The 17,815-nt window shown below is 36.8% G+C and overlaps 1 protein-coding gene across 1 annotated transcript; it reads left to right on the top strand.

The window, feature by feature from the left end:
- The first annotated feature begins 156 nt into the window (after positions 1-156).
- Positions 157-17,551, top strand: kcnj6 (potassium inwardly rectifying channel subfamily J member 6). Its single transcript, XM_042498750.2, has 5 exons — positions 157-455; positions 1,006-1,064; positions 2,668-2,901; positions 11,315-12,235; positions 15,541-17,551. Exons 4-5 carry the CDS (start codon positions 11,338-11,340, stop codon positions 15,891-15,893), a joined length of 1,251 nt encoding a protein of 416 aa, XP_042354684.1. The 5' UTR covers positions 157-455; positions 1,006-1,064; positions 2,668-2,901; positions 11,315-11,337; the 3' UTR covers positions 15,894-17,551.
- The last annotated feature ends 264 nt before the right edge of the window (positions 17,552-17,815 follow it).

Raw genomic sequence — 17,815 nt, 5'->3', positions numbered from 1 at the left:
GTGTTGATCACTTTCATGTTGCAGCTGGTAAGTTTAGTTAATTTATATACAGCTTGGTATCTCAATCCATAATTAAAAACATTTTTTCTTGATTATATTTTGTATTAATAGTCTGAATCAGCAAGTGACTTGAAGTTAAAGTTGTTTCGCATATTTTTAATTTCTTCCTTTGTATCTACATTTAAAGGTGCAGTCGGCGATTAGCCCTGGCTTTGTAAATGGAAACAACAAAATTGGCTGTGATCTAGCAACACAACACTGTTCTAGCCAAGCAGAAGCAGGGGGCGTTCGCCTTCATGCACAAGACAGGAAAAAGGCAGAATATGTACAGTATAAAGAGAAAGGAGGTGGGAGCAGAGAGAGACGGTAAATGTGTTTGTTTAGGTGTTGAGTTCAAATATTAACAATTTCTCTCCAGAATTGCTGATTCCACCTTCAAGTACTATCGTAAAGCGGTAAGTATTTTATGGGTACCTTATTCATACAACAAAATAACAATGTATTAAAAAGTTTTTCACCAATGTTTCCCTCTAAAATGTCGTGGTATAGAAGAAAGTGGAAGAGAATTAAAGTAGAAGTACCTCAAAATTGCATTAAAGTACAGCACTTGAGAGAATATATTTTGTTACTTTTCACAGCTGGAAAGAAGTGAAGAAGTTTACCAGACTGGAGGCTTGAGGCTACATTAGCCTCTACTAGTGTAGCACACCTAAATCGGGGGAGGTGCACTGTGGGTAATGTAGGCACTAGCTTTGGACAAGACAGAAGAACATGTGCAATATAAAATACGTATAAAGTAGATTAATTGTAATTTTTCTTAAACATGGTTTCAGAAGAAAAGAAATTGAAGTTGATCCTTGATCCTAGATGATATTTTTCCTTTTAATGGTAAAATGAAGCAGTGATTAGTCCCAAACATTTTATATCTACATCTGCCATCCAGATGGCATTTTACTGTGATGATTCCACAAAGCCATATTGTGTATCCCTTTGTCTCATTTTCAGTAAACATGACAGAAGACCCACCAAAGCTCAGCCACGAAGACTTAAAGAGCCACACAAAGGTAAAGGCAGAGAGAATTAAGATGATATGAACTCATATGAACCTTTCTTGTTCTGTGACAAACTGGGCCAGCTGAGCAAAGGATGCCATCTCACACTGAAGGAAATAAGCGTTGACATGCACTTTAGCAGCTCTGAGGCTGAGTGCAGCCTCAGAGCTGTCAGCTGTCGACTCTTATTCTTGAAAATAGTTTTAAATGTTTTAATTTGTGTCTGTGTGTGTGACTGTGTGTGTGTTGCAGTGATATATATTTGTAATAAGTTCTCTTGTAAAGCAGATCTTGATCTCAATGAGACCTTGTAAATAAATACAGCTAATAAATAGGTGAAGTCAATGGGTAGAAATAGGAAGTTACTGACTGGAGCTTGGTGCAGACAGAAGATCAGCACCATGGAGAGCTCCAGCTGGATATTAGCTTTACTCGATTGCTTGGGATTAACAGATTCAAATGTTTTATGTGCAAATATCAGTAACTTCAAAATCTGCTGAGCCCCAAAAGTCAAAAAGGTGATACTTTTCAATCTTGTGTGCACAAATTAATTATCCTGTCAGAAAAAACATTATCTTTTGCACACAAGGTATTAAGGTAATCAATCATGTTTTGATAGTGTGTGTAGATTTTTATGGTTATGCATAGCTATAAACACTTTTACTTATGTTGCAGTATTTAACAGTATGATATTGCTACCTTTACTTAAGTGGAGGATCTTCTTCATCTGGAAGTTTTTTTCCACCTCTGCTACAAATATATTACCTTTAACATGCAGTAGTGTGTAAGTATACATAGTATTCACTCTTATTTATCCTGATAGAATGTAACTAAGTATTAAATATGCTTAAGTATTGTACTCTGTCAACTCTTGCACTAAAATGTTTAGGTACTTGCAATTTTCTGACAATGACTGACAGCCAGTGAACATCTCATAGTTAATATATAATATATAAAAAGTAGCAAATATACACATTTGCTGCTTTTTATTTTAATTATTAAAACATTATTTTTAATTTATTTGTAATAATGTTGAGTTTTGGACTGTTGGTTGAACAAAACAAACATTGTGAAAGGGTAATTTTACGCTCTGGAAAATTTTGACAACATTTCTCACCATTTTCAGAATTTTTATTTTAACAATTGATAAACAATTGATCAACTGATTATCAGTTAAAATGAGCTCCACCTCATTACTCATCACCATTCTCCATTTACAGAAATATCTGCGTGTTTGTCAGGAAATTGTTTTTTTTGTTTTTGTTTTTTTTTACCCAGGACAACTTTTTTTTTTGTCACAGGACAAAAAGATATATATATATATATATATATATATATATATATATATATATATATATATAATTTGATAGGAGAAAAACAAAAGAAAATGGAATTTCCATTCTCTATATTCAGTGTCCGACCCCGAAAACTAAAAATGGCTGTTTTTTTATTTTGGGATTTTAAAATGAAAGTCAAATAACGTGTTTTTTGTTTTTCCATTACTGTTTCTGAAAGTAAAATTCAACGACCAGAAGGTACAGTGACCTATCATTTACGTAGTCACTCTTAACACCTCACATTTCTCCGCCTCTCTCTCTCTCTCTCTCTCTCCTAGGTTTCTCCTATGTCTCTCTCCCAGCTGAGGGGTGGAGGCTGACGGCCGATGCCTTTTCTGTGGAGAGGATGGAGGAAAGAGGGAATTAGTGGCTATTCTTCAGTCGGTTTTCGCAGAGAGAGAGAGCGAGACTGCGCGACTTGATAATCACAACCTACAACCTCAGCAGGGAGTCTTTTTTCATGGGGGACCAAACGGCTTAAAATGACTCGGGGAGTGAATCTGCTGCGCGAGGTATTGCGCACCTTTCCTCTTCTTTTCCTGGTAGCGATGCTCATGATGGCTTGTTAAATGTAATCATCTGTTAGGCTATATGGGGGGCGGTGGTGGTGGGGGGGTGGATAGTTACATAACAGCGCAAGTCGAATCAGAGATTAATTAGGAATGATTAAGAAAAACACGCATGTAGATATGAATTTTAATTGTAGAGGGCTTCTTTTTCCTCTCCCTGTGACATGGTGGAGGAGAGACGCAGCCGGTTATAGATGGAAGAAAACTGGAAGGTGTTGGAGGAGAAAAAAAACGTTCCGGGCTGTGAGAGCCTGCAGGCCTCACATCACCACAGGACCAACACAAACGAGCCAAACTGGTGCATTAAAAAATAGAAAAGGCAGGAAATGAAGATTAATCTTATTGTTATCATTATCTGGATCACCTCCGTCTCCATGACAACGGGAAATCTCCAGCCTGTTAGTTTGCTCTCAGCTTCCTGCACCTGATCCCATCATCCCCCCATCATGTAGCCTAGCCTGGCTCTGCAATAAAAAAAAAACCTCTGTTATTATTATGCTTATTATGTGCAGGTGAATCCCAAAACACAGCGGGCTAATAAAACCACCCACTCTGTCATCAGCTAACCACATATTTCAGGTTTATTCTCTTAAAGAAATATTTTTAAAACAAGTGTAATGTTTCAAATATAATATTGGAATAGCTTTATAACTATTTTTCTTTTTGTAGTCCAATTAGAATGTAATTTATAGAGCTACCATACACCAGTATTTACAAAATTACTGCTTACATGTCTAAATGCAGTTTATAATTTATGTTACAACTGAAAGTGCGCTCACAATCTCATTTAAGTAAAATTAACCAAGTAAAGCATCAAAATACACTTAAAGCAAAAGAACACAAAATGGTCAGTTACAGAATGATATATAATATCACTGGATAAGCTGGTTATGATGGAGCCACTATTTCAACAACTTTACTATGTACTCCTATAAATGCATAATTTTAAAACAAATATATCAGATAAAAGATTTAAATAGCTTAATCATAATTTTTGTTTTTCTTGTCTCACAGTAATGCAAATTATAGAATTGTAGAAGGAGAAAAACTACAATTACTAGAATGCACTGCACCATAGCAGACCAATAAAGTTTCCCGCTGGTAGGTGATGTAATGCGAACACATCAGTTTGGTACCCAAGTGTTAAACCGTCAGCCAACATTTTTCTGAAAATGGACAATACAATAACAGAATCTTGGTTTTATATTGATTCAGTGCTGCTTAGTTTTATCATTTCATCTACTGTTTATCCGGCCTCTGATTTTTGTGCAAGAAACACTATGGCGCCCACTTCCTGTTAATAAAGTCTCACTATTACAGCTAAACACGGCACTAAAATGTGTTAATGAAAACATTTTAGGTGAGAAATTGGCAGTGCAGTGACATTATGTGGGTTTATATTTGATCAGCACTGCTGCTAGTTTTACAGTTTGATTTGAGTTTGGTCTGAGATTGGGGAAAGGAGAAAGGGGCAGAAAACACAACATTTCTTATTTTCGTGTAATTATGCACCAAAGATTACATAGTTGTGATTATTATATATCATTTCTGCCAAAAGATGCCCCTAAATCCCACACACTGGACGTTTAAACTTTATTTAAACAGACAGTATTGCTGACATTTAGATCTCATTTTTAAGATCGCACAAATAAGACCATCCATAATCAACACATAACTAATAAAAAAATTATTAAAAGAGTAATTAAAAACATCAGATAATAAAGCTTCAAATCACTAAGGGGAAGAAAATAATCTATCATGATGACAGTTTGCAGTTTATAACCATTCAATAAGCAGTTCTGCCAATTTAGAGGGCTGTCTAAAAATAAGTAATATTTGAATCATGTATTCTTCTTACAAGCTTTTAATATGAGGTTCTTTGAAAGCGTCAACAGTAGAGTTTAGATCAATATCATGAGATGATTCAAAACCATGCCAAAGCACCAGAGAGCAATAGCAGCTCATAATGACTAAGCTAGTTTTTAATTAATGTTTATTAAATCTCAAATAAAACCACATCATCTAAAATTAATCCCGTTAATCCATAGGCTGTAATCTCAAGTAAATAGAGTTAATCACTAATGAAATCAATACTAATTATTTTAAAGCCAAATTATGAACACCTTCCAATAAATAAAAATAGTTTTTCTCCTATAAAATCTGTCAATGTGTAATGAAATCTTTTTGTTTTTTCAAATTACAGTTGTTAATTAACATAATTGCTACTGAAAAGATGTTCTTATAATTTAAAAAAAAAAAAACTTGTTTCTTTGAATAATATGAACCACAACTGTTTTTAGTTTGCTGTATCACCAGTGATGCACAGTACATTTACCCAAGTACTACTTAAAAATGTAGGTACTTTATTTGAGTGCTTTCATTTTATGCTTCTTTATGCATCTCATAGGCTTAAAAAGCTATGGTACCTTTGTTACACTGCCTTTGTTTGAAAGCTGTAGTTACTTTGAAGATCAAGATTTTACATACAAAATCTAGACTCATAAAATATGATGCATTATAGATTAATTATCAAGTAATTTTTAGAGATTACTACGTAACATAAGTTAAAAGTAGCTCAGTTTTGGCCAGCTGTAACATAAAATGCTGCATTTGTAATAAGAATCCAATAATCCTGCTGCCTAATGAGTACTTTTACTTTGATACTTAGAAATCATCTAGCTGCCAATGCTTCTGTACTTATATTTGAAATTCTGAATGCAAGACTTTCACTTGTATTGGAGTCATTTTACCCAATTGTATGCTACTTTTGTCACTACGAGGTATCACCCAGTCGAGTCATCGTAGTGATTCTCTGCAGGATGGATCCTGGTAGTAAAACAGTATCCAGGCTGGTAAAAGGATTCAGCACCCACTGACACTCAGTGCTGGAATTTATTTATATTTAGTCAAGTGCTGCAGTTAGGTTCTAGGGATGCTAACAATTAATCGACAATCGATTATTCGGTCGTTAAGAATTTAATCAAACGTGAAATTTAATTAATTACTCAATAGGCTATGCAGAGCTATAAAAGTATATTCAATATGTAGTTGTGAGCTTTGATTGAGGTAAAAAATGCATTTGGTATTGTTAGCAGAGTTTGTATGGTTTATTCAAATAACAATTAATAGGTTTATCGATTGTTCATTTACCAATAATCGATTAAGAAAGTGCTTACAATTTGCAACCCTATTAAGTACAAATTTGAGGTATTTGAACTTTACTTTTTAGCTTCACTACAATTTTATGACAGGCCAACAAAACAAACAGAGAAACTGAAATTAATAATTGGCAGATTCATAATGAAAATAATCATTAGTTCACACTTAAAAATTAGCTCCAAATGCTGCTTTTACATTAATGCATGAGTCATAAAACTCTAACGATATAATAGTACCAGGGGACATTTCTTTTACTTTTAAATACAGTTTCCCAATTATACTTACATGCTTTTACTGAAGTTACATTTTCAATATACTTGCAACAGACTATCTTTATATATTCACAGTGCGGTATTACTACTTTTACTTAAGTAAAGGATCTGAAAAATTTCTCCACCATTATCAGAACGGTACCAGTGTCATATTGTCCCACCATGCTTGAGAACGTGTCTTCCTCACTTTTACAGTTTTAGGTTAATTTTCTCACCAGTGTCTCTCTGATATTGTTTTCTTACTGTCGAGACACTAAATTGCAAATGAGAGAAGATCTAAGCTCACGAAAATGTTAATAGACTCACCCAAATGTCTTCATTTGTGACTACAGGGTGTTTGCCCCAAATTCACTTGTAAAGGAATACTTGTAGAGTTGCAAGGCTGCAGAAAATGTACTGCCACCTTTGTTTTTTCTGTTAATATTTCTTACAGTAAATATTCGTCTCAAAAAAGACTAAATGATCAAACATTACTCCAAAACAAAACAGTAAAGCTCTTAAGAGGCAAATACAACATTATGTCAGGTGTCTATAAAGGACAATAAAATTATTTGGGATGATTAGTCCATTAATTCTTATGTGTTGGTTAAAATGTGTCAGTTTTTGCAATCCAAAAAATCCAGCTCTCAGCGTTTAATAGACCACAACCTACCTCGTTAGTTTAATAAGAAAAGATGATAGATTGCAACATTAAAATACCAGCTTTTGGATGTTCTCCTTTCTCAGTAGGCTTTTATTGTGAAACAAACCCACATGTTTCCTGTTAAAGAGTCAGCTCATCGAAATCACAAAAAAAAATTTCCCCTCATAAATCTGTTTCGGTTTCCCCTTCGATTTTGAGTATTTTGGGTGAACTGATCCTTTAATTACAGTGGCTGGTCTTGCAGCCTGCATAATTTTGGATAATTAGGCTCCATGCACCAAACTGAAGAGCAGCAACACTGTTTCACATCAACAATCATGGCTAATTTGCTGTATTTTTGATAATTGGATGTTAAATGAGGCTAGTTTTCATCACTGTCAGATCTAAAGAGCTAGTGAAATACTGAGGTAACATTTGAAAATTATTTGTATGAAACGTTCACACCGTCTGCGCTCAGTTGTTTGTGTGTGCCTAAAAATAGCCGTGTGTCCCCATGTGGCTTCAGCTCGATTTTGGCCACATCTGGATCTCTACCTGATAAACAGTCTCCACAGCAGAGACGATGAAAAGGAGAACTGGAATCATTATCACGAGTAAAATGAGAGCCCACTGACGCGTTCACACGTCTTGTCCGCATCGATAGACTCTCCTTTGAGTTCATCTGACACAAAGGCACCACATCCTGCCGCAGGACAAACGTTTTTCAGCATAAATGCACTTAATAAGACCGTAATAACCTCCAGTGAATCAGTTTATCCTCATTATTAACTTCTCCTGCTCAAACAGTGCAATTAACTTTTCGCTAAACTCTGCCTCCATGTTTCTGCTCACCTCAGTATTTTTAAACCTTTTTATTTTTGCCATGTAACTTAAATTTTATGCTATACCTCCAAGCAAGCATAGTGTTCATCATTCATCGTATGTTATGCCAAAATGTCAGCACAGTGCTTGTTACATCTGCAGGATTCAGAGACTACATGTTATCAGCCCGATTACAGCCCGACCCAGCAGACGTAGGGCATCCGCTCAGTCAACAATCACTTGTTTTACACTTAAATGTTTTATTGAAACAAGCAGGTGCTACATAGAGCAAATAAAAACAGGCAATATTTTCTTCTTTTTTTTTTTTTTAAGACTTCATTCTGACCATAAACCTTATTAAGTCTCACCCCATCTCATCCCACAGACCTCTTTAATGGGTAGCAAGTGGCCAGTGGAATTAATGAAACAGTAGAAATGTACAGTATGAATTGGAAAATAACAGAAAATTAAATAAAATATAATAATCACAGATAGAGCATTAGTAAATGTAGAGCATAGCAATAAAAATAAGCAGGAATAATTAGAAAAATAAATACATTTTAAAAAGTAAGTAAATTAAAAAAAAAAATTAAATAAAAAAAAAAACAGTTTGTATACAGATGAAGAGGCACACATCTTGATGCAGACAATCCCTTGATTTAATCTGTGTTGTGATTCATAGTGGACGACTACTGACACCGTATCTGGGAGCCTCACGATTCCAGACAGACCAGCTTGTCTGAATTTGTTTTTCCTAACGTGACATCCCTCACGTGTCTCTGATCAAAATGTCATACTAACATATCATTCACATGATCTGGAACTGAGTATGTGGCATGTTTTAAATGCATAGTATGTGGATTTTGTGTGCCCAAGAAATGCCCAGATGTTTACTGACGACATGAGCTACTAGATAAACTCAGCTGCCCCTAAATGCTCCTCAGACTGTCCAATGGCTTACTGCGAGGCAGACACTTTAAATAGCTGTTTCTATAAAATAATCATGGTAAAGTTGTTAACTGTTATAAAAATAACTTTGTGTCTGATTTGTTGAAACTGACACTATATTCTGAAAGAAATACAGTCTGTGAAAAGAATCACGTCCCTCCTCCTCCTCCAGCTTCTCTAATGGCATTCACTCGAATCAGACCTCGGCAGCAACAACAAATCAGAGCCGAGGAGTCTCTAACGCAGCTGTCAGTCACGGCTCGTGAACTGCGGTCAAATTGTCAAACCAGGCAGCGCTAATTAAATAAGAATCAAGATTCTGTTACTGCATTGTCTATTTCTGACCTCAGTGTTTTCTGAAACTTCATTTTATTGACCTGTTTAGCTGTAAAATGAAAAAGTTGGTCTTGCACTTGAATGGATGATTTTATTTGTGTTTCACAGAGAATTATATGACACTAATACATTTAATCTGTAGCTTCTGGTACAATATTCATAAAAAAAACATATTCCAGTGGTTGGTGCTTGGTACTCTGTTTATATGTATCCAACGTGGCGGCCGAGTCACCATCTTTCTCAGTTTACTCTCACTGGTTCCACCTGACTGCAGCGTAGTCTGATTCTAGTGGATGCCATTAGAGTCAGTAGGAGCGGAGGAGGGACATGATTTTTTTTAATGTTTTTGTTTACATGCAGTAAGGCTATTAGAAATACTACAAGGAAATAGAGTAGGCAGAGGAATATGATTATTTTTTTCACAGATTATCCATCTCACGTAGTGCTGTGTGAATAAAATAGGAGTTAGCAACCGCAGCTTTGAGTTAAAAGGAAAAACATACATATATGTATATATATATATATATATATATATATATATATGTATATATATATATATATATAAGAGTAAAGCGATAAAATATAAACGCTAAAATTAATTTGTAAATTATTTAAACATTTTAAAATAAGAGTCACCATAACAAAAGTGCAGACAAGAGATGCAAAGATAAAAAGATCATTTAAAATGATTTAAAATCAAGTTTAAAATATGTTTGCAGTCATTACTGGGTGGAGTAGGCTGTGTAAAACAGAAACCTTTTTAGCTGTGACTAAAAAGTGATCCAAGTCTGGGCTTGTCTGATATCATCTGGGACGTTATTCCAGGTCTGTGTTGCATGACTACAAATCAGCATTCATTTGGAGTCTCTTTTCGCCCAGTACTCACTCACTTTTTAGCTCTGAATTTGGTCTCAACCAAGAAGGAGAAATGTGTCTAGCTGCTGAATGCCCCACTATATTCACCAGCTAATTCTTACCTTTGTTTGTATACCTTTTTTTGCCTTGAGAACACTCATAGTAAATCAAAACAATAAATTTGCAGGCCATAAAACAAAAACAATATGTTAAAACATGCTAAAATGCTTGTATGAGCTGAACTGCAGTCTTGTAATAAAAACATACACAATCATTTCATCCATTACTAATATAAAGATATCAAGTACAGCAGCTGTAATTAAAATATTCCCTGTGAGAGTCAACTACAAGACTATTAACAATTACAACTCCTGTCGATCATATTGGCCTTTATTATCATTACTATCATAAAATACTTTCTCTAAACAGGCCTGTATTACGTTAATGCTGGCAGATAATCATCTATTGAAACTAATAAATAAAACCCCAGATGTTACATGAATGACAGCTTTATGCACAAAGCAGATCCGAGTACATTGTTCCTCCTCAGGCCTCCTCTGAAACAAGATGAAACAGACAAATGTTATCCAACGCTGTGTGGCCTCATCCAGCACATTCCTGCTATATTGTGAGCACTCGGGTAGACTGAGCTGTGCGTTACCATGGAAACCCGTGCTGCTCAAGCTCATAATATTCTCCCGTGAATGGAGAGCAGAACAGCTTCAACACAGCCATTTGTCCCAGTGGTAAAAAAAAAAAAGAAAAAGGATTAGGCGATGTGCATAGTAAAGAAGAGCTGTCACATCTGAGGTGTCACATCACTGTAATATCATAATTCACAGGTGTTGGATTTATTTTATTATTTATTTTTCAACCATTGGGGGCTGAATTGTCCCCTGGAGGAACGTGTTCTTACATGCACACACAAAGCAGTGAAGAAGAGGGTCCAAACAATGTTTTGAATCACAAGTTCCCCTTGCAAACCTTTGGGGAAAACTTAAAAATGATCTTTCTTTAATTGTCTCCTGCAGCTGCTTAATGGAAGATGTAAAACGCCAGATTTAGCCCTTTAAAACCTGGATCGACATCGTGCTGCATTCAGACGCCTTTAACAAGCACTTAAACCTTTTAGACCTGAACCAATTAGTTTGATTTCTTTACAAAACTTGGGGAAAAAAGCAACTTGGCAAGAAATCTCCCACAAATTGCAAGAAATGAGTAAAAGGTGTTCTGAAGTACAGTGCAGGAGTCCACACGCTGTCTGAATCAAAGCAGAAACAACAGGGTTCTTGCCCGCGCACTTTTCGAACTGCTAATCACCTCCATGTTTCTTCTCTTGCAGGCTTGAATCCACCTAGAAACCCCATGGAGCAGGATGTGGAGAGCCCGGCCTACATCAAACAGCCCAAATTGCCAAAGCAGGCCCGTGAGGACCTGCCTAAAAAGCTGGCAGAAATGGACAGAGCAAAGAGGATCCAGCGGTACGTCCAGAAAGACGGCAAGTGCAACGTCCATCACGGGAATGTCCGAGAGACGTACCGCTACCTGACAGACATTTTCACCACGCTGGTAGATCTCAAATGGAGGTTCAACCTGTTCATCTTCGTGCTGGTGTACACCGTGACATGGCTCTTTTTCGGCTTCATGTGGTGGCTTATTGCGTACCTCCGAGGCGATCTGGACCATTTAGCGGACAACCAGTGGACTCCTTGTGTCAATAACCTCAATGGGTTTGTATCAGCGTTTCTGTTCTCCATTGAGACAGAGACCACCATCGGTTACGGATACAGAGTCATCACAGACAAATGTCCCGAGGGGATCCTTCTGCTTTTAGTTCAGTCGGTGCTGGGATCTATCGTCAACGCCTTCATGGTGGGCTGCATGTTTGTTAAGATCTCACAGCCCAAGAAGCGAGCTGAGACACTAGTGTTTTCCACCAATGCGGTCATCTCCATGAGAGATGGACGGCTGTGCCTGATGTTCAGAGTCGGAGACCTCCGAAACTCGCACATCGTGGAGGCTTCAATCAGGGCCAAGCTTATCAAGTCCAAGCAGACCAAGGAGGGGGAGTTCATCCCTTTGAACCAGACGGACATAAATGTGGGTTACAACACGGGAGACGACCGGCTCTTCCTGGTGTCGCCGCTCATCATCTGCCACGAGATAAACCAGAACAGCCCCTTCTGGGACATCTCACAGGCCCACCTGGCCAAGGACGAGCTGGAGATCGTTGTGATTCTGGAGGGGATGGTGGAGGCCACAGGTGAGTCCAAATGTTTAACCCTTTGATACCTGAGCAAATTTGCTTAAGTTCTTTCAAAAACAAGGGAAGTAGGCAACGAAACAAGAAGAAATGACCCTAAGATTTATTAAGAAATACAAAAATTCAAGAAAATTACCTGAAAAAAATTAAATAAAAAGCAAAAAATAAAATAAAAAAGAAACAACATTGGAAAAAGTGCTTAAACATTAAAATAATTTTAAATATGTAATTCTGTAATTATAAATATAGCTTTTCCCTATTTTTTTTTTTTTACCGCAGACATTTTTCCTTAGCTTTTTAAAAGTAGTTTAAAAACAAATGTTACTCTGTGCCTTTCATCCTACATGAAACTTTAAACACAATTCTTGTGATATAATTCTTGAGATTCTTGGGAGACAGTTACTGCCCCAAGCAAAGGAGTTAAAGTAGGTTCTTGTTTGCATTTGAGGGGAAAATGGAGCATGAGATGGAGGGAGTTTTGGTGCAGCGTTGCACTGGAGCGTTGTGGTGAAGAGGGAGCTGAGCTGGAAGACAAAGCTCTCAATTTACCAGTCCATCTATGTTCTAACTCTCACCTATGGTTATGAGCTTTGGGTACTGACCGAAAAAATGAGGCAGCGGATATAAGCGGACAAAATGAGTGTCCTCTGTGGAGTGGCTGGGCTCAACCTTAAGGCTCAGACACACCAAACGGACATTAGAGAAATAGCAGCGATTAATTTGTAGTTATTCCACCAGTAAGCGATGGATTTGTTGGTTTGTCATTTGATCTGTTACTTTGGTCCAGCAGCAATATCTCAACATTTTTGGATAGACTGCCATGAAATATTATACAAACATTTATTGTTTTTCCAGAGGATGAATCCTACTCATGTTGGTGGCCCCCTGACTTTTCCTCCAGTAGCACCATGAGGTTTACATTTATGCAGCGGCGTAAGTTTAATTTCAACATTCAGGGGGACACCTATTCAGCAGGGTGTCTGAGGGTCCTCCCCAAAGAAATTTTGAGCATTAAATGCTTTTTTTTAACCTGTATTCCGGTGATTTAATACACCAAATGTGCTTTTTTGCATCAATTTATGGAGGAAATGTCATGGTGCTCCCTGCTTCAATCATATAGTTGCTTCAAAACTTCCAGAGTCTGTCATGCTTGCAGCTAAAGACTTCCACTCTCCCGCTGCTGTGACTGATAAAGCACATCGATCAAATGCTGCCGTTTGAGCTAAATGCCTCAACAACCACTGGACTGATTGCCACATAATTTGGTACAAACAGTTTCATCTCCTTCACAATTAATAGTAATAACTTTATTGATCCGCTGACCTTTTTTCTTGGGCGTCATAATTACATCACAGTCAAGAAAATACCTTTAAATATAATGTCATGCCCATCATCTTTAACCTTTTGAAATCTAAAATCATGGGAAGAGGGCATCGAGCCACTTTAAAAATGGCCCTAAAGTTAGAAAGAAATTAGTAAAAAGTTAAAAGAAAATACAAAAAAATAAATAAAAAATAAGTAAAAAGGAAAAGAAAATGAAAACCTTGACAAAGTGCAAAAAATATATTTTTTCCCATAACATGATTTTAAATGCATAGTCAAGATGATTATAAATTTAGTTTTCCCCTTCGTTTTTTGATAATATCTAATAAAAAGTATATGAAAATTATATAAAATTACTTAAACACATGACAGTTTGTTTTTTTGGGCGATTATCTGAAATATGGTGCTAAAAATGTTTTAAAGGGTTAACTGTACTTTGTGTTTAGTGCTCATTTCAGCATGCTGACATGACGAACATGGTAAACACGATACCTGCTCCACATCAGCATGTTGTCATTGTGAGCAGTGCGGACTCAAAGGGATGCTCGCATGGCTCTTATCTCTTCGTTTTTTATTACTTTCATCTCTGTTTTACATCCACAGTGGGTGCAGTTCTTAACACAGAAGCTCAGATCCTGCACTTCACACTATAGTACACATGATTTTCTCTGAGGTGCAGTGTGATAACAGTTCATTTCACCATTGCTGATGTGTGGGTGGAAAGTCAGACTTCCATTGTAGTAGGATACATTTCTCAGCTGCTGTCATAGCGCGATCTCCTCCTAATGATTGCAATGTAAACCTGCCAAAAAAAGGTGTCCTCTCTGAATTCTCTAAAAACAATTGGACATTTTTCCTGGAGAACTACTCCATATTAAATCTGGTTATTTTTACCTGGGGTTTGGTTTCTAACAACATTCAGTACCTGGTGGATACGGAGGTGTTTAATGCCAAATTTTAAATCTGACCATCTTGCCCACCTTCAGAAAAGTCCAGTGCCCTCCCTACAACAGCTTTATCATATACATGCAAGCACATGCGCTCTGTCTCCTAGTTATGATCAATACATTTCTCAGGCCATGTGACTGTACATCTGCTTTTTTATTTTACTTTATTTTATCTTTTTAGAAACCACCTTTATTTTATTTTTTTAGAAACCAGAAATTGATTTGTACCATTTTCAGGAGAGATAACTTCATTGTAAAAACAGGCTACATTTTACTGAAGCAAAAACAAATACAGTGTTTGTTTTTGTTGTTTTAAAAGACAATAGTGAATATTTTGGTTCAAAATCTGGTTATCATTGCTTATATGAAAGATGAACATCTTTCATCCCTAGCTACTGGGCCCCAGAAAGCTTTCCCCTTTTGTCCTGCTGCCAATCACAAATACTTGTTTATAAATCCACTTAGAAATCATAGAAAAAAACACCCCTCATAACTCCAGAACCTGCTTGAGAATTGTTTTTAGGTTTCTTCAGTATGAAACTAATCCAGTGATAGTTGCCTGTACATCTGTGGGCAAACAGTAAGCAGGAGCTGCTAATTCGGCATCATTCATTTGGCATACTTTTAACCATTTCTTAAATTTACCAAAATTTAAATAAATTTAGGCAAAAAACCCACATAGCAATGTACAATATCTCACTGACTTCACAGCAGCATTATACTTATAAAACGTATTCTTTGTTGCATCCCCCAAAGCATTATGTGAATACAGCGAGCAGCACAAACAAAATTCCATTCACATCATTTGTTTTGGAGGCAAAAATTTCTATTTGTGCAATTGGAGGGTTAATGGAAACCCACCAACTGACTCACGTTTTTGTGTAGTTCTCCTACACACTAGGCACACGGGAAAAGTTTTCATTGGTTGCAGTCTGCAACTTCACTGCTAGATGCCACTAAATCCTCCACACTGGACCTTTAAATCTATATGTCACAACATTTAATCCTCAATGTTGCATTGTGTCTTTACTCCAGGCATGACGTGCCAGGCGAGGAGCTCATACATCAGCAGTGAGATCAAGTGGGGCTACCGCTTCACACCAGTCCTCACGCTGGAGGACGGCTTCTACGAGGTGGACTACAACAGCTTCCACGATATCTACGAAACTAACACACCCACCTGCAGTGCCAAAGAGCTCGCGGACATGACCAACCGAGCCCGCTTGCCCCTCACCTGGTCGCTGGCCAGTAAGCTGAGCCAGCAGGGGCTGCCAGAGTCAGAGCAGGAGGGTCAGGAGACCAAGACCAGCCTGGAGAACCAGGGGAAGAGCCAGCAGACGGAGAGGAACGGGGACATTGCCAACATAGAGAGTGAGTCCAAAGTGTGAGAGAGAAAATTTGAGGTCCATATGAGATTATTGTGTGCTGTACGTCTCCTGTTTGGGATGGACACACAAGCCTGCGGCGCACAGGTGAGAGTTTGAGGACCAATGAGCACAGTAGACCAAGTATCCCTGCACCAAGAACCGCTTTTTCTCAGTGATTTCACAGTTACCCCAAAAACAACAAACCGCGTAGACATGTGGCCCACCGCTGAACTGAAAACCCTCTGCGGGACGTGCATGTTTCAAATATAATGTGATGTCCTCCTGATGAGATTCCTATTATTTTTTCTATTAAGATATTCCTAGGGGCATTTGCATAAGTATTTTTGTATATACTATAAAATGTTTTGAATTCTTTGTTTTGTTGCGGTGTGAATATTTGACAGATGTTTGATACAAATTCTTTTAGGTTAGTTCTGTATATTCTCTGCCTTACTGTATGTATAAAGCTTTCATTATTTAATTTTTCAGAAATACTATATTAGCATGTATAAACATTATCTGCAGTTAATTTATCTTGTATTGTGTATATACTGTAATGTTATAAGGAACACACATCTCAATGGATGCAAGACACTAGTTTAAACCAATGACAAATACTTCCCCACATAATAAATGTTTGTTTAAGGTAGAACCAAACACTATGTTTCCTTTAGAAGCCATGACTTGCTGTTTACAGCCGGGTGACTTCAGACAATGGCCCTTTAAAAACTGCATCTCGTCACTTTTGCACAGTGGAGGCCTCTGATGGAGAACATCAGTCGCTGTTTCTGTCTCCAGAAATCCCTCACATGTCACCTAACAGTATCAAAAATTAATAAACAATAAATTGAATATTATGCACTCAATGAGACTTTTTTTTCATGTCATCATTGCATCTTAATATGTGTTTTAGTGGTGGAAGAAGTACTGAGATCATTGTAGTTCTGCATTTCAAATAAATCTTAGAGAAAATAAGTATGACAACAAAATGAACAAAGTAAAAGTTCTCATTCTGCAGTAAAATGTACCCTGTAACTGATACCATCTGACATTAGAGGACTGTTGATACAACGTTTTATTGTTGCAGCTGGTCGTAGAGGAGATAGATTTATTACTTAGTTAAGTCCAGTGGTTCCCAACCTAGGGCTTGAGACCCTCCAAAGGGTCATTAGAAAAATCTGAGGGGTGGCGATATAATTAATAGTTGAGGAAAGAAGAAATTCACAAATTTGTAATTATTGTCTGGACTTTTCTATAATTTTTGCTTTTTCTCATTTTATTTATTTATCTAAGAATAATTTGACCACTTAGTTAGCTTGCACATGTATATTAAAAAAACAAAACAAACAAAAAAAAACAAACAGGGATATATATACAATTTATTTATTTTTTCCCCATGTTTGTTGTTGTTTTTTTTGTTTTTTTGTCGTCCACGCATCACAAGCCAAAAAGGTTTGGAGCCACTGGTTAATTTTTTAACAGTGTTTGCAAAAATATTAATAACTATTGCTGTTAGAAAAAGTACAATTATGAAGTATTATAAAACTGAAACACAAAAACAAACCAAACCACAAAACTGCTGCTTAAATACATGTATTTAGCTACTTTACAAATTTTAACTTTTTTTGTTTGTAAGAAAATGTCACAATCCTTAAAAAAAATAAAAATGGAGCAGTCCATGTCTGGTCCTGTTGTTGCTTTCACTCCATTTCTTGTGCTTCACTGTCAGTGTCATTTTTAATGTGACCACCAAGTGATGCTAAAGTGAGGTGTTTTCAGACTTTACTCTAATGATGACTCCTTATTCTTATCTGACCTAATATTGCAGTAATATTCATCTCAAATTGTAGGCTACACACATTTGCTTAAACAGGAGCATGCTGGTGGATTTTAATGTAAATTTTCGATCAGCTTTCACTCCCTCAGGTCCTCCCTGCATCTCT

This window comes from Plectropomus leopardus, chromosome 15 (assembly GCF_026936395.1).
Source record: "Plectropomus leopardus strain MGB_pleo_1.0 chromosome 15, ASM2693639v1, whole genome shotgun sequence".
NCBI lineage: Eukaryota > Metazoa > Chordata > Actinopteri > Perciformes > Serranidae > Plectropomus > Plectropomus leopardus.
Note: the sequence above shows the minus strand (reverse complement) of the source record. Positions and strands in the feature narration are given on the sequence as shown.

Bases quoted from the DNA above. Each gene is read 5' to 3' on its own strand.
- kcnj6 (XM_042498750.2), top strand. From the start codon at position 11,338: ATGGAGCAGGATGTGGAGAGCCCGGCCTACATCAAACAGCCCAAATTG. The intron at 12,236-15,540 runs GTGAGTCCAAAT...TCTTTACTCCAG, and splicing joins GGGGATGGTGGAGGCCACAG to GCATGACGTGCCAGGCGAGG.